Source organism: Lutra lutra, chromosome 5 (assembly GCF_902655055.1).
Source record: "Lutra lutra chromosome 5, mLutLut1.2, whole genome shotgun sequence".
Lineage (NCBI taxonomy): Eukaryota > Metazoa > Chordata > Mammalia > Carnivora > Mustelidae > Lutra > Lutra lutra.
In genome coordinates this window covers 153070958-153093562 of record NC_062282.1, presented here as the reverse complement: position 1 = coordinate 153093562, position 22605 = coordinate 153070958, and the positions used below count along the sequence as shown (strand labels likewise).

Sequence of the window (22605 nt, the reverse complement as noted above, 5' to 3'; positions counted from 1 at the left end):
AAAGAAATTAAGGAATTAATCCCATTTACAATTGCACCAAAACCCATAAGATACTTAGGAAGAAACCTAACCAAGGAGGTAAAGGATTTGTACTCTTAAAATGAAAGAAACGGAGGAAGACACAAAGAAATAGGAAACCATTCCATGCTCATCGATTGGAAGAACAAACATTGTTAAAATGTTTATGCTACCCAGATCAATCACACATTCAAAGTAATCCCTATCAAAATACCATTGGCATTTTTCACAGAACTAGAACAAACAATCCTAAAATTTGTATGGAACCAGAAAAGATCCTGAATCACCAAGGAAATGTTGAAAAAGAAAACCAAACTTATGGCATCACAATGCCAGACTTCAAGCTGTATTACAAAGGTGTAATTATCAAGACAGTTTGGTACTGGCACAATAGCAGACCATAGATCAATGGAACAGAATAGAGAAATGGAAGCTCAACTTGATGGTCAACTAATCTTTGACAAAGCAGGAAAGAATATCTAGTGGAAAAAGAACAGTCTTTTCCATAAATTGTGCTGGGAAATTTGGACAGCACATGCAGAAGAATGAAACTGGACCATTTTCTTTTTCTTTTTTTTAAAAGATTTTATTTATTTACTTGACAGAGAGATACACAGTGAGAGAGGGAACACAAGCAGGAGGAGTGGGAGAGGGAGACACAAGCTTCTTTTTTTTTTTTTAATTTTTTTATTTTTTCAGCATAACAGTATTCATTATTTTTGCACCACACCCAGTGCTCCATGCAATCTGTGCCCTCCACAATACCCACCACCTGGTGCCCCCAACCTCCCACCCTCCACCCCTTCAAAATTCCCAGATCGTTTTTCAGAGTCCATAGTCTCTCATGGTTCACCTCCCCTTCCAATTTCCCTCAACTCCCCTCTCCATCTCCCCTTGTCCTCCATGCTATTTGTTATGCTCCACAAATAAGTGAAACCATATGATAATTGACTCTCTCTGCTTGACTTATTTCACTCAGCATAATCTCTTCCAGTCCCGTCCATGTTGCTACAAAACTTGGGTATTCATCCTTTCTTTCTTTCTTTCTTTCTTTTTTTTTTTTTTACAGCTTTATAAACATATATTTTTATCCCCAGGAGTACAGGTCTGCGAATCGCCAGGTTTACACACTTCACAACCATAGCACATACCCTCCCCAATATCCATAACCCCACGCCCTCTCCCAACCCCCTCCCCCCATCAACCCTCAGTTTGTTTTGTGAGATTAAGAGTCACTTATGGTTTGTCTCCCTCCCAATCCCATCTTGTTTCATTTACTCTTCTCCTACCCCCTCAACCCCCCATGTTGCATCTCCTCTCCCTCATATCAGGGAGATCATATGATAGCTGTCTTTCTCCGATTGACTTATTTCGCTAAGCATGATACCCTCTAGTTCCATCCACGTCGTCGCAAATGGCAAGATTTCATTTCTTTTGATGGCTGCATAGTATTCCATTGTGTATATATACCACATCTTCTTTATCCATTCGTCTGTAGATGGACATCTAGGTTCTTTCCATAGTTTGGCTATTGTAGACATTGCTGCTATAAACATTCGGGTGCATGTGCCCCTTCGGATCACTATGTTTGTATCTTTAGGGTAAATACCCAGCAGTGCAATTGCAGGGTCATAGGGTAGTTCTATTTTCAACATTTTGAGGAACCTCCATGCTGTTTTCCAGAGTGGTTGCACCAGCTTGCATTCCCACCAACAGTGTAGGAGGGTTCCCCTTTCTCCGCATCCTCGCCAGCATCTGTCATTTCCTGACTTGTTAATTTTAGCCATTCTGACTGGTGTGAGGTGATATCTCATGGTGGTTTTGATTTGTATTTCCCTGATGCCGAGTGATATGGAGCACTTTTTCATGTGTCTGTTGGCCATCTGGATGTCTTCTTTGCAGAAATGTCTGTTCATGTCCTCTGCCCATTTCTTGATTGGATTATTTGTTCTTTGGGTGTTGAGTTTGCTAAGTTCTTTATAGATTTTGGACACTAGCCCTTTATCTGATATGTCATTTGCAAATATCTTCTCCCATTCTGTCAGTTGTCTTTTGGTTTTGTTCACTGTTTCCTTTGCTGTGCAAAAGCTTTTGATCTTGATAAAATCCCAAAAGTTCATTTTTGCCCTTGCTTCCCTTGCCTTTGGTGATGTTCCTAGGAAGATGTTGCTGCGGCTGACGTCGAAGTGGTTGCTGCCTGTGTTCTCCTCGAGGATTTTGATGGATTCCTTTCTCACATTGAGATCCTTCATCCATTTTGAGTCTATTTTCGTGTGTGGTGTAAGGAAATGATCCAATTTCATTTTTCTGCATGGAGACACAAGCTTCTCATTGAGCAGGGAACCCGCTGTGAGATTTGATCCCAGGACCCTGGGATCACAAGTGGAGCTGAAGGTAGGCGCTTAATGATTGAGCCCCCAGGCACCCCAAAACTGGACCATTTTCTTACACCATACAAAAAGATAAACTCAAAATGGATGAAAGACTTCAATGTGATACAGGAATCCATCAAAATCCTAGAAAAGAACACAGGCAATAGCCTCTTTGACCTCAACCACAGCAACTTCTTAATAGACACGTCTCTAAAGGAAAGAGAAAGAAAAGTACTACCGGGACTTCCTCAAGATAAACAACTTCTGCACAGCAAAGGAAACAGATCTAAAAAACTAGAAGACAACCTACAGAATGGGAGAAGATATTTCAAATGTCTTATCAGATAAAGACTTAGAATCCAATATCTATAAAGAACTTAATAAATTCAACACCCAAAAAGCAAAGAATCCAGTCATGAAATAAGCAGAAGACATGAACAGACATTTCTCCAAAGAAGACATACAACTGGCTAACAGACACATGAAAATTTGCTCCACGGGTCCCCTGGGTGGCTCAGTTGGTTAAGCGTCTGCCTTCAGCTAGGTCATGATCCCAGGGTCCCGGGATTGAGCTCCACATCAGGCTCTCTGCTCAGTGTGGAGCTGCTTCTCCCTCTCCCTCTGCCTCCCATTCCCCTAGCTTATGTGTGCTCTCTGTCTGTGTGTCAAACAAATAAATAAATAACAAATATATTTATAAATAAATAAAATCTTTTAAAAATGCTCCACATCACTTGGCATTGGGGAAATACAAACCACAATGAGATACCACCTCACACATGTCAGAATGGCTAAAATGAACAAGTCAGGAAACAACAAATGTTGATGAGGATGCAGAGAAAGGGGAACCCTCTTCCACTGTTGGCAAGAATGCAAGCTGGTACAGCCACTCTGGAAAACAGTATGGAGGTTCCTCTGGACATTAAAAATAGAGCTACTCTATGACCCAGCAATCACTATACTAGGTATTTACCCCAAAGATAAAAATATAGTGATCCAAAGGGGCACATGCACCCCAATATTCATAGCAGCAATGTCCACAGTAGCCAAACTGTGGAAAGAACAGAGATGTCCATCAACAGAAGAATGGATAAAGATGTGGTACATATATACAATGGACTATTACTCAGCCATCAGAAAGGATGAACACTTATCATTTACAATGACGTGGATGGAACTGGAGATGATTATGCTGACAGAAATAAGTCAATTATAGAAAGACCAGTATCATATGGTTTCACTCATGTGGAGTATAAGGAATAGTGCAGAGGATCATAGGGGAAGGGAGGGAAAACTGAATGAGAAGTAATAGAGAGTGAGAAAACCATGAGAGACAATTAACTATAGGAAATAAACGGAGGGTTGTTAGAGGGGAATTGTGTGGGAGGATAGGGTAACTGAATGATGGGCATTAAAGGGGCAGGTGATGTGATGGCCACTGGTTGTTATATACCACTAATGAATTATTGAACTCTACTTCTGAAGCTAATGATGTTCTATATGTTGGCTAATTGAATTAAAATAAATAAAATAAAACTCTTTGCAGTGTAGGGATAGAGGGAATATACCTCAACATCATAAAAGCCATATATGAAGGACCCACAGTGAATATCATTTTCAGTGGGGAAAAACTGAGAACTTTTCCCCTAAGGTCAGGAACATGCCAGGGATGTCCACTTTCACCACTGTTGTTCAACATACTACTAGAAATCCTAGCCTCAGCAATCAAACAACAAAAAGAATAAAATACATCCAAATCATCAAGGAAGAAGTCAAAAACTTTCACTCTTCACAGATGACATGATACTCTATGTAGAAAACCCAAAGGACTCCACCCAAAAATTCCTGGAACATATGGGGGGGGGGCGCAGAAAGAAAAAAAGAAACCATGAGGGAATTTTTCCCCTTTATTTATACTTTAGTTATCATATAGTGCAATATTGATTTCTGGAGTACCATTCAGTGATTCATCACTTACACACAGCACTCAGTGCTCATCACAAGTACCCTCTTTAATACTCATCACCCGGGGCGCCTGGGTGGCTCAGTGGGTTAAGCCGCTGCCTTCGGCTCAGGTCATGATCCCAGGTCCTGGGTTCGAGCCCCACATCGGGCTTTCTGCTCAGCAGGGAGCTTGCTTCCTCCTCTCTCTCTGCCTGCCTCTCTGCCTACTTGTGATTTCTCTCTGTCAAATAAATAAATAAAATCTTTAAAAAAAAATACTCATCACCCATCTAGCCCATCCCCCACCCATCTCCCTCCATCAACCATCAGTTTGATCTCTATCTTTGAGAGTCTCTTATGGTTTGCTTCTCTTTCCCTTTTCCCCCCTCCCCTGTGTTAATGTGTTTTCTTTCTGAAATTCCACACATGAATGAGATCAAATGGTATTTATTTTTCTCTGACTGACTTATTTTACTTAGCATAATGCACTCTAACTCCATCCATGTCATTGTAAATGGCAAGATTTCATTCTTTTTGATGGTTGAGTAATATCCCATTGTACGTATATACTACTTCTGTATCCATTCATATCACTCAAGAGACTTTTCGGCTCAATCCACAGTTTGGTTATTGTTGATAATGATGCTATAAAAATCAGGGTTCATGTATCCCTTCAAATCAGTTTTTTTGTATCCTTTGTGTAAATACCTAGTAGTGTAACTGCTGGGTTGTAGGGTAGTTCTATTTTTAACTTTTCAAGGAACCTCCATACTGTTGTCCAGACTGGCTGCACCAGTTTCCATTCCCACCATTCCCACCCAACAGTGCAAGAGGGTTAACTTTTCTCCACATCTTTGCCAACACTTGTTGTTTCCTGTATTTAATTTTAGCCATTCTGCAGGTGAGAGGTGGAATTTCATCATTGTTTTGACTTGTATTTCCCTGATGATGAGTAATGTTGAGCATCTTTTTATGTTCCTGTTAGCCATCTGGATAACTTCTTTTTTTTTTTATTTATTTATTTGACAGAGAGAAATCACAAGTAGGCAGAGAGGCAGGCAGAGAGAGAGGAGGAAGCAGGCTCCCCGCTGAGCAGAAAGCCCGATGTGGGGCTCGAACCCAGGACCTGGGATCATGACCTGAGCCGAAGGCAGCGGCTTAACCCACTGAGCCACCCAGGCGCCCCCATCTGGATAACTTCTTTAGAGAAATGTTTGTTCATATCTTTTGCCCATTTCTTAACTGGATTATTTGTTTTTGGGTATCAAGCTTGATAAGTTCTTTATAGATTTTGTATACTACCCTTTATCAGATACATCCTTTGAAAATATTTTCTCCCATTCCATAGGTCGCTTTTTAGTTTTGTTCTTTCCACACTATGCAGAGCTTTTTCTTATGTTCAGTTAGTCAACATATAGTACATCATTAGTTTTTGATGTAGGGTTCAATGGTTCATTAGTTGAGTAAAACACCCAGTGTTTATTATAACACATATGCAGAAGCTCTTTATATTGATGATGTCCCTAGAGTTAATTTTGCTTTTGTTTCCCTTGTCTCCAGTGACATGTTTAGTAAGAAGCTGCTACAGTTGAGGTCAAAGAGGTTGCTGGCTCTGTTATCCTTTAGGATTTTGATGGATTCCCATCTCACATTTAGGCCTTACATCCATTTTGAATTTATTTTTGTGTATTGTGTAAGAAAGAGGTCCAGTTTCATTCTTCTGCATGTGGCTGTCCAATTTTTCCAGCACCATTTGTTGAAGAGACTGTCTTTTTCAGAGGATATTCTTTCCTGCTTTATTGAAGATTAGTTGATCATACCTGGAATGAATAAGCAAACAGTAAAGTGACCAATATACAGATGCCTTCACTGTCTCAGTTACATCTTTGAAGATGTACCTTTCTGTATTCACTAATACATGCTGAGAAGGCTTTCTGTTTGCAACATTATTTGTAACTGTGAAAATTTGGAAAGTACAAAGACATAGAATGTTTGTTAAATAAACTGTACCTTAAAAAAAAAAGATTAGTTGGCCATAGAATTGAGGGTCCACTTCTGGGTTCTATATTCTGCTCTGTTGACACATAGGTGTCTTGTTTTTGTGCCAGTACCATACTCTCTTGATGACTATAGCTTTGTAATATACTTTGAAGTCCAGAATTGTGATGTCTCCAGCTTTGTTTTTCTTTTTCAAGAACACTTTGGCTATTTAAGGTCTTTTGGGTTCCATATAAATTTTAGGATTGTTGGTGAATTGCTGGTGATATTTTGATAGGGATTGCATTGAATGTGTAGATTGCTCTGGGTAACATAGACATTTTAACAGAATTTGTTCCTCCAACCTATTGAGCATGGAATGTTTTTCCAATTCTTTGAGTCTTTCTCAATTTCTTTCTTAAGTGTTCTATAGTTTTCAGAGTACAGATCTTTCACCTCTTTGGTTAGGTACATCCTAGGTATCCTGTTATTTTTGGCACAATTGGAAATGGGATCTATTCCTTGGTTTCTTTTTCTGCTACTTCATTGTCGATATATAGAAATGTAACAGATTTCTCTACATTTATTTTGTATCCTGTAGCTTTGCTGAATTCATGAGTTTTCCCAATTTTTGATGGTTTTTCAGGTTTTCTACATATATTATCATCTCATCTGCAAATAGTGTAAGTTTGACCTCTTCTTTGCTGATTTGGATGCCTTTTATTTCTTTGTGTTGTCTGATTGCTAAGGCTAATGCTTCCAATACTATGTTAAATAGTCATGGTGAGAGTGGACATTCTTGTCTTGTTCCTGACCGCAGGGGAAACCATCTCAGTTCCACACTGAGGATGATATTAGCTGTGGGTCTTTATGATGTTGAGGTGTGTTCCACCTACACCAACTTTGTCGAGGGCTTTTAAATCAAGAATGGATGTTGTATTTTGTGAAATGCTTCTTCCACTTCTACTATGAGACTCTTAATGATGGAGAACAAACTGAGGGTTGAAGGAGGGAAAGGGTGAGGCATAGGCTAAATGGGTGGGTTATTGAGGAGAATACTTGTTATAATGAGCCTTGGATGTTACATGTAAGTGATGAATCACTAAATTCTACTCCTGAAACCAATATTACACCATATGTCAACTAACTAGATTTTAAATAATTTTTTTAAAAAATAAATTAAAAGGCATGATTAATCCAGTAAATATAAATATAAACAGTATAAAAGAGGAAAATATGATCATCTCAAGACATGCAGAAATGTCATTTAATGAAATTCAACACCCATTCGTGATCACTCCATCAAGCTAGGAATAATGGGAAATTTTCATTTACTTTTGAGTACATTTGAAATTAATGTACATCTGAAAGTAATAAATGCTTATTGGAAGGGGAGGTGAACCATGAGAGACTATGGACTCTGAAAAACAATCTGAGGGTTTTGAAGGGGCGGGGGGTGGGAGGTTGGGGGAACCAGGTGGTGGGTATTGGAGAGGGCATGGATTGCGTGGAGCACTGGGTGTGGTGCAAAAACAATGAATACTGTTACACTGAAAATAAATTTAAAAATTAAAAAAAAATAAAAAGAACCTCTGAAATAAAAAAAAAAACTCATCATACATTCAGGAATAATCCTAATATAAGATGTGCAAAGAGTTTATGCTATAAAACATACTAAGAAAAATAGAAGAATCTCAGGACACCTGGGTGGCTTAGTCAGTTAAGCGTCTGCCTTTAGCTCAGGTCATGATCCTGGGGTTCTGGGATCAAGCCCTGCACTGGGCTCCCTGCTCCATGGGAAGCTTGTTTCTCCCTCTCCCACTCCCCCCGCTTGTGTTCCCTCTCTCATTGTGTTTCTGTCAAATTAAAAAAAAATCTTTAAAAAAAGAAAGAAAAATTGAACAATCTGAATGAAACTATATGTCATATTCATGGATTTGGATGCTCGATGTTGTAAGAATATCTGTTCTCAAATAAGTTTGTGACTTAACTGTTTGGCAAGTAAATTGCAAACATATTGGCCAATGAAAAAACTGACTAGCTCTATAGGACATGAAGTAGAGTGACTATAAAATGTATTGTTCAACCTTGGATACTCTGAAGAGTGAAAGGGGGTTCTACAGATTACACATGGAGGACAGGCATAACTAGACCACAGGACAATCCATACCAAACTGAAAGGATACTGAGCTCACAGAAATGTCTGAGAGTGTTTAGGATGATGCCCAGCTCCATGTCACTCCTGACTCATAAATGAAAGTGTTCTTCTTTCCTTCCCATTAGACTATAAAATCCTTGGGGCGAAGATAGTGTGGCCCTACCTTGATTTATGCACAACTTATCCAGTACTCTATATATCAAGGGTATCAGAGATATAGGTTGACTCCATAGGGCAGATAAAGAACATATATGGATTGCATGGTGCAGGGAAAGCCTGCTAGGACAGCCACAGATGGAGACCCAGTGAGGGACTCGAAAGGTTACAGGGAAGTGTGGAATGTGTCTGTGGTGAAGGGTAGAGAACCAAGAAACTTGCCCTCCCCCATTCCTATGCTCTTGCTGTCCCATAACCCTCTCCTGACCAGGTTTGCTCATACTGTCCCCACTGGCCCTCTTCCCAGTTCTGTCCCCAAGGTCCCTGTTTGAGTTTCCTTAATTGTAAGCTGGGGACCTCCTGTTCAAAGGCTGGAGTTTGTGGGCTCCCCCAGGACTCCACAACTTCATTCCCTTCAATCAGGTTTAGTGTTAAGTATTGCATGGACAGTGGAAAGAATTCTGTAACCCAGGCTGAGAGCAGCCCACAGAAGGTGGATGGATATCAGTGCGTGGGCATGGAAACATAGATCCTGGCACATACCCCATCTGCTTACTACCATCTGCTGAATTAGGTCCCCTCTCTCCTTCTGTTTTTGGCTGAGAAGAAGCCGTTGTTTGTCTAAGATACACTGTTAGAGCTAGAGAGCTCAGTTTGGCTACAAAGTGGTGGGAGTGGTGGTGCTAATGAAGGAGATCAGAGCTGAGGTACAGTGTTCCTCTCTGTCCCCTCTGACACAGTAAGTGCAAACTCAGGATGATAATGATTTTGAAACTAAAAAGTCCTCCACAGGATATCTGCTGAGTGTGTTTTCCTCCAGGAAACCCACTCAAGAGTGAGTAAGGACCTTTTCCCTCTAACCTGCTTCTCTCTTCCTTGCACTTCCTATTACTGTTTGTAGGTCATTTCTTCTTCCTCCTATTATCAGCCTCCATCAGGGTGTTTTCCTTCCTTTTGCGGGGGGGCTGGGGCAGAGGTTGAACATACTCTTTCTAGTGTTGTATCTCCTCAGTCTTTCTTCTGGTCCTCTTCCTTTGATCTATTTCTCCCTGTTTCTTTTCTAAATGTCTCATTAATTCTTCCTTTCCTCTTCCACTTTCTGTGGATGGTGGGGGTCAGTGATTTGTTCCTGGGTGGAAGAATGATCTAAAACAGAAAGACAAAGGATGAGTAGAAAGAGGTACAAGTGAATGGGAGGAAGGAGAGGGATAAAAGGACACATGGAGTCAACTTGTCCCCAAAATAATGTTGTAGAGACAAGGTAAATTCTTTCATGGTGTTGTTTCTAGGGAGACAATGAAGCCATTAACTAAACAGAGAGAAATAAATTTAAGGAACGGGAAATTAACATGTGGGATGGGATAGTTTCTTGAGTTGTTTGCACTTTACAATAATCATTCAACAATATTTACTAAGGACATAATATATGCTAGGCAAGGTTCTAGGAGCCAGGTATCCTGCCATGAACAAAAGTGGCATCAGGAATATAGGTTTCATTAGTAAAGTAGAAGACATGTCCATATAAATTAAATGTGGCATGCCTGGTAGGGTTAAGTGCTCTGAGAAATACAAGCCAAGAAGGAACAGGGAAGGAAGGATTTGAACTCCAACTAGACATTGAGTAAGTCCTGGCTGAGAATGTGAAGAGGATATGAGGGAACAATGTGGAGCATATCTGGGAAGATTCTTCCATGAAGATGCAGAAGCAAGTGTCAAGGCCCCTGAGGCTGGTGTCTGCCTATTATATGGGAGGAACTCAAAGGGTAGCTGATGGATGAGTGAACTAGAGGAGTCAAGGGAATTCCAGGGACAGCAGAAGGAAAGGAGGTCTTGGTGGTGATGGAAGGCTGCCCCAAAAAGTCTGGATTTAGTTTTGAAGCATTTTGGCTTTTACCTTTCAGAGATGAGTTCACTCTAGTGCTATGTGGCAAATAGACTAACAGGGAAGCAAGGGTGGAATGGGGAGGCAAGTCCAGTTAGGGGCCATTGTTATCATCCAGGAAAGTAGTAACAATGGTGTGGTAAGGTGGAACCTGGCAGGAGTGAAAAGTAGTCAGGAGTGAATACATTTGGAGGAAAAGCCAGCAGGAATTTCTGATGGTTGGGATGTGAGAGGGAAGGAGATGATTCAAGAGGACCCATGTGTTGTGCCCTGAGCAACTGGGGAGACTTGAACTAAATTAATCTGAGAAGAAGGTTAGAACAGTTGTTTCTCCACTGGAGACCAAGAGCATTTTGGTTACTTCAGGTAGGATAAGACCATTGGACATCCAAGTCAAAATGCTAAATATGCAATGTGTATAAGAATCAAAGTTCATTCGAGCCATTCAGGGTAGGGAGAGAAATGTCATTAGTGACCAATGTAGTATGTTAGTACTAGTTACATTTTCAGAACTCTTTCCTGGAAAGCTCCACATAAACTCTTTCATTGAAGCTCATAGGAAATCAGTGATGGAGAATGTGTGATTATCCTCCTGCAACAGAAGGTCTAAATGCTGGAGAAGGTCCACAATTAGTGGTGATACAGCTGTGTCTTGGACTCAGGGCTCCAGAGGTCCTTTAGAGTTTTCTGTTATAATTGCTCTTTATGCAAAGAAAAGGCTTTTTCTAGGGAGAGACGCTTGTACTACAAATGTGATGTAATCATTTCTGATGAGACAGAGAAGTGTGAAAACTGTCAGAGATGATGAAGAGAGAGGTATATCTCACTGAAAATGTATTCAGCTGAATGCCTCTATACACAGAGAGTAGTGCTGGACATCCTCAGAATATGAGGAATTTCAATTATAAAGTCGGAGGGACTTGTTTTATTCTGTTGGTTGGGTAATTCTGGCTCCAATATGACCAAGATAGTATTTAAAGGCAGAAATTTACTCCTATAGAACACACACACATATACATGACAACAGGGAATTGTTGGTATAAAGGATACAAGTCTTTAGACATGAATCAGGCCATACTCCCCTCTGTAGGGACAAGCTCATGCAACCAAAATCCATAGTTATAGATCTGGGCAGGCCCATCCCTGCATAGAAAATCACCCTGGATTTTTACACAGACAGAGTTTTCTGTAGGGTCTTTGCATTTCCTTTTTGCGGGGGGGGTAAAGTAGAGAAGAATATACCCCTCACAAATGTATCCTAGATACTGCTCTCATCCATTTGTGGGGAGCATCTTTGTCATTTGTAAACACCCAAAGATCTTCACTGTCCCTCACAGGAAAGCATCCAGCCATGAATTTGTAGTACAATTCAGGTCAAGAACAACAGCTTCTGCAATGAAAGAATCCAGGCTTTCTACTTTCAGAACTTGGAGGTTGCAGCTGCTTATTACTTCATCTGGTTATTTTATTAAGTCAACACACACATATATAGGAACATGGGAGGCTTTGCAGAGAAGTTCTCAATGATACTTGATAAAGGTCTGAAGGGAGGGTGAGCCATGAAGATAGCTGGAGGAGGAACACTCCATGAAAAGGGAAGGCAAATGTCCTAAGGTAAGAGTGTGTCTGGCTTGATGCAGGAAATAATAAAGAGGTTCTGGTAGCAGAAGCATTCTGAGTAAGGGACAGGGTCAGAGCCCATGGGGGTGGGTTACATAGGACTTGGGGGCCTTGCAAGGGTTTGTCCTGGATCTGTATTGGGAGCCAATGGCCTATCTTGAGCCCAAGAGTAACATTATCTGACTTGTGTTTCATATGGTTTAACTCTCCAGCTGCTGAGTAGAGAAGCAAGGAAAACCACTCAGGAGGCTGCTGTGAACCATAACTGAACCCAAGGAGCACATTCTCAGGCCAAACAAATGAGATGTAGAAAACAGAGGGTAATTACTTGGGACCCCTTCAATGGCAGAAGCAGGTTTGAGTTGAGATACAGCATTTGACAAGAGAAGTTTGGAGGAAGATATGCTAGGTGACTGGAACAGTGTGAGAAAAACTAAAAGAGGCAAACAGAAGTCATATTTGGCAATCTGCAAGTGTCTGTTGAGGTGGAATACAGTATTTATTTGGAAGGATTTGGGGATGAAAAGCTGGAAAGGGAGAGCAGGGCCATACCTGGACTTCAATTAGGTTAAAGGTGAAGCTCTGCTCTCAGTCTTGAGTAGTGACATGGCCTACAGAGGGGTGCTCTGGGAGGTTCCTACAATTTGCAATGCACCAGGAGGTCCTTGGGTCATGCCCATTGCATGGATGCTGGCAAAACAAAGATGCTCCAAATACAGTGGTGACACAAGGGATGAAAACAGAGGTCCAGTTGTAAGAAGCAAGAGCCTCCACTAAGGGCAAATCAACAGGACTGTGAGAATGTTGGATGTGAGACACATAGGGTATTCAGCATGGATCATTTTGAGCTTGAATGATTGGGAAACTAAAATATCATATTAAAGAAATAAGATGAGAATAGTAGACATTACTTTTCTAACACACTCAGGTGAACATTAATGCTTAGTTGTTTTTTTCAGATGTGAACAAGAAATGCAATTATATAAATTCTGCAGAGAATTGGAAGTTTGAGGCAGTGGCTCAGGCTTGACTCTGCCTTGGGAGGGGTGTCTGAGATCCAAAAATTTTGGTGTCATTTGGAGAGACAGATAGACAGATGGATTCTCTTTCTCCTCCTCTTCAGTCTTATGGTAATCCTTCCCAAGTCTTTCCTTGAGTTTCAAAGGTCAGAAATGTGATTGTAATTTTCATCTAGCTTCAGGAATTCCATTTAAACTAATCAATTTGTAAGACAGGAACTTATCATGAGTGATCAAATATTCACCTGTGATATGAGTTGTATCTTACAAGAAACCACAACTGCACTAAAGGATCTCCAAGTGTTAAGAGTCTAGACCATAAATCAGAAGGCTGTGCAGTGAGCCAAGAATTAAATAAAGGAAATTGAAATTTCCTAACTGAATTTCTCCAAGATAAGGTAGCTTGCCCTTTTAAGAATATTTTTTTTGCCCAGAAACAGCCTGGTACAGTGAGTGTCCAGAACTTAGGTTCCAAAGCCCCCTTCTCAAGTATTGGTCCTGTGTTTACCAACCATGTAACCTTGGGCACCCCAGCCAACCCTTCAGAACCTTTTTCCTCATCTGTAGAAGAGGGTCTATTTAATAATATCACTGTATCTTCATTTCAGGTTCCTACAATGAGATCAAATAAAAAATGGATAGGAGTACTGTGGAATGCAAGAGTTTAATTTATTTTTACTGATTATAGATTGTTTGTCACTAGAATCAGGCAGAGAGCCCTATCATTTCTCAGCAGATGAGAGACAGACTACAAACTCAACATGTTTGATTCATTGTTTCTAGGCAACTTGCAAATCACCATCTTTTTTTCCCAACATCTTTCTTATATGACAAGATCACTTTTTAAAATAGAGTTCAGTTTAATTATATCAATAATCAAGATTTGAGATGGAACATGGAAAAATGTGGTAGACAGCCTCCAAGATGGTCTCATTTGACCCCTTTCCCAGTATTCATACCCTTTAGCCCTCTTCCCAGTGAGTATGGGCTGGATTTGGTGATTCATTCCTAAAGAATAGAATTCAGCTGAACTCATGGGATATCACTTCCAATACTACATTTTAAGACTCTGATTTCTATCTAGGGTGCTTTTGCTCTCACTCTCTCCAGGATCACTTCTCCAGGGAGAAGTCAGTTGCCATGCTGTGAGGCAGCCCAAGGAAGAGGGAGCAGGCCTACCTATAGCCACATGAGTGATCTTGCTAGTGGAATCTCCTCCAGCCCAGCCTTGAGAGGACTGCAGCTTTTTTTGACAGCTTCATGGTAACCTTCTGAGGGACCTTATGCCAGAAACACCTAGCTAAGCTTCACCTACATTTCTGGCCCAGGGAAACTGTAAGATAATAAAAAAATTGCCATTTTATTTTAAATGCTAACTTTTGGAGCTATCTGTTACACAGTTAATAGCTAATTACATTAGCAAATCGATAGCTAATGCAAATTTAAGGGCAAAGACCACACTGTCGTGCCACTTGCAAAGCCATGGAAATGCCTGGTACTGCAGCCCTGAATGGATAAAAGGACAGGTGATTAGGAGGAGGCTGATAAGAGAGAGAAAAAGGAGAAGCCTAAAAACTGGAAATACCTTTCAGAGTGAAGACAAGTGAGAGAGTGAGGACAACAGTCAAAGAAAAAGTTGTGTCAGAACAGTATGATGTTTTCCATTTAATTGTTTATAGTCATTTATTCTTTTATTTTCCTTGGGTTCAGATTCTGTGACTATCCTCAAGGGAGTTTTAATATGCTGACTTTTTAAATATGCATGAATTTTATTGCCTAATTTGGCTTTTGTTCATGTAAAATCAGGTCATGTTTCCTTATTATATTCCTTGGTAAGATATTTATAAGACTTGTTGACCAAACATCCAGAGAAACCCCTTTTAATTGACATAATCCAATAACTTAATTCAAACTTTTATGAGGCAGTGAGTAAATGGTTCAGAGAATCATGTGCAAGATAGTGGTTAGAAATATTTTATAAGGCTCTTTGAGGGGCGCCTGGGTGGCTCAGTGGGTTAAGGCTCTTTGATGTCTACTAAAGGTAATTTAGTAAGTAGATATTACCTGTTTATCAGTCAGCTTTTACTGAAGCCTAATCCTGGGATTATTTTTAAAGTTTCAGCACAATTGAAGACTTCACTGTTCTTAATAAGTTTGGGCACCAAACTGTTGCTTTTCCACATTGGCGCTGTGACTTTCCTGTCACCCCCAATATAATTGACAATAATGCCATCTAATTGTAACTACTCCCTCTCATGTGAGGCACTAAAGATACTTCTTTAATTGATACTATAAATATATCAGAATGGCTAGCATGAAAACACTCTTAGAACGTAAAGAAACATGGGTTAAAGAACGACTCATGATTCAAACACTTCCTTTTCCATGACACATATCTGATGGGCTGAGAAGGTATAGCCCTGTTTAAGATAGTTTGCCAAATCTGTGTGATATCATAAAAGACTCAATATCATATAATAAAGCCAAACTTTGCTTGCAGAAAGGTCCTATATGATAATCTCTTCCTGGTAAGGATATACGCAAATAGATAATTGGTCCATTCTATAAGCTAGGATGACTCCTATTGCTGTTAGATGGGAATATAAAGGAGTATCTCTTCCATGTCTCAAATTTGATGTTGTTGAGGTCTCATGAGTTACAAACAAAACAACTGGCTGAAGATGTGGAATGCAGAGGTAATAAAGAAATGTCAGTTGATCCATTATTTTTTGTTCACAGCCATAGGTGACCAGAAACATCAACTAAGCCATGGAGATGCGGTCGAATCAATCATCCACAGACGACTTCATCCTCTTGGGCATTTTTTCACGCAGTCCAACTGACCTTGTCCTCTTCTCTCTAGTTATGGTAGTCTTCACAGTGGCCCTCTGTGGGAACGTTCTCCTCCTCTTCCTCATCTACATAGATCCTCGACTTCATACACCCATGTACTTCTTCCTCAGTCAGCTCTCCCTCATGGACCTCATGTTGGTCTGTACCAATGTGCCAAAGATGGTGGTCAACTTCTTATCTGGCAGGAAGTCCATCTCTTTTGTGGGTTGTGGCATACAAATTGGCCTCTTTGTCTGTCTTGTGGGGTCTGAGGGGCTCTTGCTGGGACTCATGGCTTATGACCGCTATGTGGCCATTAGCCACCCACTCCACTATCCTGTCCTCATGAGTCAGAGGGTCTGCCTCCAGATTGTTGGGAGCTCCTGGGCCTTTGGGTTAATAGATGGTGTGATCCAGATGGTGGTAGTAATTACCTTCCCCTACTGTGGCTTGAGGGAAGTGAACCACTTCTTTTGTGAGATGCTATCCTTGTTGAAACTGGCCTGTATAGACACATCCATTTTTGAGAACATTATATATGCTTGCTGTGTCTTCATGCTGTTTCTTCCCTTCTCCATCATCGTTGCCTCCTATGCTCGTATCCTGAGGGCTGTACTCCGCATGCACTCTGCTCAGGCTGGCAAAAAGGCCTTGGCCACCTGTTCTTCCCATCTGACAGCTGTCTCCCTCTTCTACGGGGCAGCCATGTTCATCTACCTGAGGCCTCGGCGCTACCGGGCCCCTAGCCATGACAAGGTGGTCTCTATCTTCTACACAGTCCTTACGCCTATGCTCAACCCCCTCATTTATAGCTTGAGAAACCGGGAGGTGATGGGGGCCCTGAGAAAGGGGTTGGACCATTGCAGGATTGGCAGTCAGCACTGAAGGACCAGGACATACTGTTCCTGGCAATGCCATCCCCTGATTCTGCGACTTTGAGTAAATAATCTCTATGTGAGGCTCTGTTTCCTCACTGTTAATGATGATCATAATACCTGCAGGCTTGGAGACATCTTTTTAAATCCTAAACCCTCTCTGTGTGTAGTGAAAAAACAGCTTTTTTTTTTTTTACCCAATATTTTGTGAGCTAATTCATTTGTAAAATGCATTACATTGGAATGTAGGACTTTGTAAACCCAAGCACTGTGCAGAAGTAAGGCATTGGGATTATTGTCCCTTATTGTTTAAAACTAGAATTAATTCTAATATCAGAGAATGCCCTGAGTTTGACTTCCTTACTCTTATTGCGATTCTCTACCATTGAGTCAGAACTTACTATGTGCCAGGCAACATACAATATTCCATATGTGTATGTATAGATATCATTTCTCTGATTTATTAAAGGTCTCACACTAGTTTCTTAGGTGAAACTGGATGAAATCATCATCCAGATGATGAAAAATAAGCTTATAAAATTATCTTTAGAAAGTGCTCACCCTTCATGCTCTGTAAGTAGGAACTTTTTAAAAAATATATATAAGTGGGGTTTTTTTGGTCTTTTAAGTTTTTATTTTTAACTCCAGTTAGTTAATATACACTGTTATGTTCATTTCAGGTATACAATATAGTAACTCAACACTTCCATGTATCACCCGTGCTCATCATAAGTGCACTCTTTAATCCCCATCACCTATGTCACCTATCCCCCCAGTAACCATCTGTTTGTTCTCCATAGTTAAGAGTCTGTTGCTTGCTTTGTCTTTCTCTTTTTTCCCTTTGCTTTTTGGTTTGTTTCTTATATGATCCATATATGAGTGAAATCATATAGCATTTGTCATTCTCTGACTTATTTCACTTAGCATCATACTCCCTTTCTCTATCCGTGTTCTTTGCAAATGCAAGCTGTCATTCTTTTTATGGCTGAATAGTATTTCATTTACACATACCACATCTTTATCCATTCATCTATCTATGGATACTTGGGCTGCTTCCATAACTTGACTGTTATAGAAAATGCTGCTATAAATATCAGGGTGTGTGCATCCCCTTGAATTAGTGTTTTTCTTATTCTTTGGGTAAATAGTATTGTGATTGCTGGATCATAGGTTACTTCTGCTTTTAACTTTTTTTTAGGATTTTATCCATTTATTTGAGAGATAGAGACAGTGAGAGAGAGAGAACATGAGCAGGGAACAGAGCGAGAGGGAGAAGCAGAGTCCCTGCTGAGCAGGGAGCCTGATGCAGGGCTCAATCTCAGGACCCTGGGATCATGACCTGAGCTGAAGGCAAACACTTAACCACCCAGGTGCCCTTATTTTTAATTTTCAAGGAACCTCTATACTGATTTCCAGAGTAGCTACACTAGTTTGCGTTCCCATAGACAGTGTACAAATGCTGCTTTTTCTCCACATCCTCATCAATACCTGTTGTTCCTGTGCTGTTGATTTTAGCCTTTCTGACAGGTGCAAGGTGTCATCCCATTGTAGTTTTGATTTGTATGTCCCTAGTGGTAAGTGGTGATGAATGTCTTTTTATGTGTTTGTTGTCCATCTTCATGTCTTCTTTGGAGAAATGTCTGTTCATGTCTCCTACCCATTTTTTAATTGGGTTGTTTGTGTGACCAGGAAATTTATACAGACTTCTTGAAGTCTTATATTCTTTAAAGAATAAAGTGCAAAGTCTTTAGGATTCTTGAGGGAAGAGGTAAATACCTTTATATTGTCTGGCACTTAAGAAATACATAGGGAAGTGCTGTAAATATAATCCTCCAACAAAATTAGCCACTTTTTATTATTTCAGTTTCTGTAAGAGGAAAAAAATTCACTAAACTGTTTTCCCTTGGGAAATTATTTTGGAACATAAACAGCAGAATTCAATCTGTATTTGAAGACATAGTTTTAAATATCTGTAGTTATTGGTGTTATTTGTATCCATCCATCTAAACTCTGTACCAGCTACAATAAAACTTTTTCTGGAAGAAAATATTCTTTGTTGCATTCAGAAAAAAGAAAGGACAGAATTGTGTTCTGGAAGTTGGACTAAACCACAGGAAATTATTTGCTTAGTTTTCAGCTTGGAGAGAATGGAGGGCAGTGGCACTAATAATAACTATAATTCTTAGGACCTACCATGTGGAGATGACTTTAGATTGTCTCTGCACTTTAATCTCATTACAAACATTTTGTGGTGAACATTATTATGTGCCTTTTACAGACAAGGACGCTGGGGCTCAGACCACTTAAGTCCCTTACCTTACCCTCACTCCCCAGTTCTCTCCACCTCCCCCTGAGAAACAGTTTGTTTGTTGGAACAGCTGAGATGAGCAGAGAACTTTGCAGGAGCCTCCCTTCACTTGGAGTTTAATTGCCAGAGACTGGGGACAGAGATGTGACAGAGAAGGAGTCTCCAAGGATTTGTGAAAATATAAATAAATTTCCTTAGTCACAGCAGAGGGGGAGAACAGTAGGTGCAGTGAGGAGTGTCAAGGAATAAAACCTCTCAAGTGGGCCCTGGACCTGGCTCAGTGAGGGTTTCTTTCCACAGGTGAGGTTCTGTTTCCTCATTAATCATGAGACCCTCCCCCCATGGTCTAGCCCACTCCCTGTGCTCCCCTTATGAATGAGGGATAAACGTTCTCTCTGCGCTATAATTTCTATTTCTGAAAGACTTTTTCTAACCCCTGGCATGAAGTGCTCTCTTCCAGGTTTTCCTGTGTTTCTTTATTGAGACCAAATAGATATCCCATTTTAACCAATCTTAGCATTTCTTCAAAACCTTTCTACAGCCTTTGTGGAAGGCATTGGGTATTTCCTGCCTGTAGATGAGGAGTGTCCCAAATACCTCAGACAATACCCTTTTTCACAGGATATGAGGAGAGCCTGGAGTTTTCATGACATAAGTCTCTTTCTCCTGAAAATTTCTCCTCTTTACCTTTCCTAGGTCCTTCCAGCTTCCATTTCAGCCCCATTTCCTTTAAGGAGATGGAGGTGCACTGGTTTCCCTGCACTGAGAGAGACCTTGTTGCAGACCCAACTGACTAATCAGAACAGCCATCCCTTGGTGATGAAGTCTGCTCTCCAAGGACTCTAGATTGGGACCTGTCCTCCTGACTCCCTAGCCCGTCCTGGTGTTATTGATTAGAACGTTTTCATTAAAGGTCTTCCTTTCTGAATAATTCCACTTACCATCTTTGTCAAAACATTTTTGTTCTTAATTAATGGTTTAAGACTTTTAAATGGAGGGAAGGATTGAATCATATATTTCTTTTTGTATGGGGCTGTCAAAGTTTCCTTTTTTCAGTTAAAAACACACTTCTCATTCAGTATCAAATAAACATGTGTCACAGATTTTATTCAACTTATTAATTAATGGATATCTCAGAGAGTAAAAGTAGTTCCAGGAGCAAAGTAACTGCAAGGCCATCAGAAAATTTATTTTTAAAAATTAAAGAATGATTTCTGGGAAGATGGTGGAGTAAAAGGACCTAAGTTTACCTTATCCCATGTGTACAACTAGATAAAATTCACATCAGTTTAAATAACCTAGAAAATGACCCAGAGACTGGGAGAATTAGCTCCATAACTAATGTAAAGAAGAGGCCACATCAAAGAGGGTAGGCGGTAGAGACATGGGGAGCTAAATGGATCTACAGGATCATCCATGAGAGGGAGGAACCCATGGGTGTGCAGAAGGGAGAGAAACAGACTATTACACCGGGGAACCCATAGAGGAAAGACATTTGACCAGAGGGAACCAGAGGGAAAAAACTTTGTGAGTTCTTACAACCAGTGATTTTAAAAAATCAATTAGCTCAGCTCTGGGAGAGTCAGGAGGCTGAGAGGAAACTGAATCCTACCTTAAAGAAAAAGCACAACGAATACCTCATAGAAATAGAGCATAGAAGCAGCAGTTTGGAAAACACTTGGGACACATGGAGGTATAGTTGTTTATGCATCTCAGACAATATTCTGGAGGGACAAAAATGGTTGGAAGACTCCTCTAAGAACAAAGGAGTTGGCAGGCATCATTTTCATCCCCCCTCACCCAGCATAAACACATGGGAACCAGCACAGTGCCAACTCTCACTAACACTCTAACTTGCTAACACTGCCACATCCCCTGCCTGTGCTTTGGCAGATATACCTGCTCCAGCCAGGCCTGTCTCATTCCTGGTGCTGCAACCCCTCCCCCCAGAGGACCAGCACACAAACCTTGAAAAACACAGACGTCTTACCCCTCCAATGCACTCTTGGCAGTGTTCTAGTAGGCCTGACAAGTGCTAACACCACTCCAAAGAGATTCGTGTCCCAGGGAGAGGAAAAGATATCCACATACAGCAGTTGGACAGAGGTCCCAGCAATGGCCCCACCCACCAAGGAAAGTTTCTCAAGAGACAATACACAGAAAGCCCCTTGCAGTTTGGTGTAACTGTATCTCACAAACACCTAGTCTTACCGGGCTCAAGCTCAAGACAGCTCCAGACTGGCCAACTAATATCACAGGGACCACACAGCCCACAAGAGGTAAAGAGCCACTGCTGATTACTGGACTGAAGGAAAAAGTGACTCAGCCACAACAACAGGGTACATACAACACACATAGGACATAACCCTGAAATGCCAGGTTCAAGTGAACAAGGGACGTTGCACTGCAGGGCACAAGACTTCATCCTCACAAAGCTAGTACTTCCAAAAACAGAAGTAATCAACTTTCCTAACCCACGGAAACAGACACAGAGATTTAGGCAAAATGAAGAGATAGAGGAATATGTCCCAGATAAAAGAACAGCACAAAATCACAGCAAGAGTCCTAAAGTGAAATGGAGATAAGCAGTATGCCTGATAGAAAATTTGAAGTGGGGGTGGGGGAGGCACTTGGGAAGATGGCAGAGTAGGAAAACTCTGTGCTCACCATATCCCATGTTTTTTTCAACTACATATCATCACATCCAAGTCAATAAACTAGACTGCAATCCGAAGACTGGTAGAACAAACTTCACAGCTAAATAGAAATGAAGCTGCATCTGAAAGGTTGGAAAGGTCAGAAATTTGGATGGAGGCTGCCCACATGAGGGAGGGAACTGCACTCACAGAGAAGGGAGAGAAACAGGCCTTCCCATCAGGGAGCTCACACAGGGAAGACTAACCCCAAACTGTTTGGCTTTAAAAACCAGAGGTGGGGGGCGCCTGGGTGGCTCAGTGGGTTAAAGCCTCTGCCTTCGGCTCAGGTCATGGTCTCAGGGTCCTGGGATCGAGCCCCGCGTCGGGCTCTCTGCTCAGCGGCGAGCCTGCTTCCTCCTCTCTCTCTCTCTCTCTGCCTGCCTTTCTGCCTGCTTGTGATCTCTATCAAATAAATAAATAAAATCTTTAAAAAAAATAAATAAAAAATAAAAACCAGAGGTGGGGGGGCGCCTGGGTGGCTCAGTGGGTTAAAGCCTCTGCCTTCCCAGGGTCCTGGAATCGAGCCCCACATCGGGCTCTCTGCTCAGCAGCGAGCCGGCTTCCTCCTCTCTCTCTCTTTGCCTGCCTCTCTGCCTACTTGTGATCTCCATCTATCAAATAAAATAAATAAAATCTTAAAAAAAAAAAAAAACCAGAGGTGGAATGCCTCAGTAGGTTAAGGTGTCTGCCTTTGGCTCAGGTCATGATCACAGGGTCCTGGGATGGAGACCAGCATTAGGCTTCTAGC

General features: G+C 41.0%; 1 protein-coding gene across 1 annotated transcript; it reads left to right on the top strand.

Moving 5' to 3' along the window:
- The first annotated feature begins 15915 nt into the window (after positions 1-15915).
- LOC125100723 (olfactory receptor 2V2) lies at positions 15916-16863 on the top strand. The gene has a single exon (XM_047731116.1). It carries the CDS (start codon positions 15916-15918, stop codon positions 16861-16863), a length of 948 nt encoding a protein of 315 aa, XP_047587072.1.
- Positions 16864-22605: the final 5742 nt, after the last annotated feature.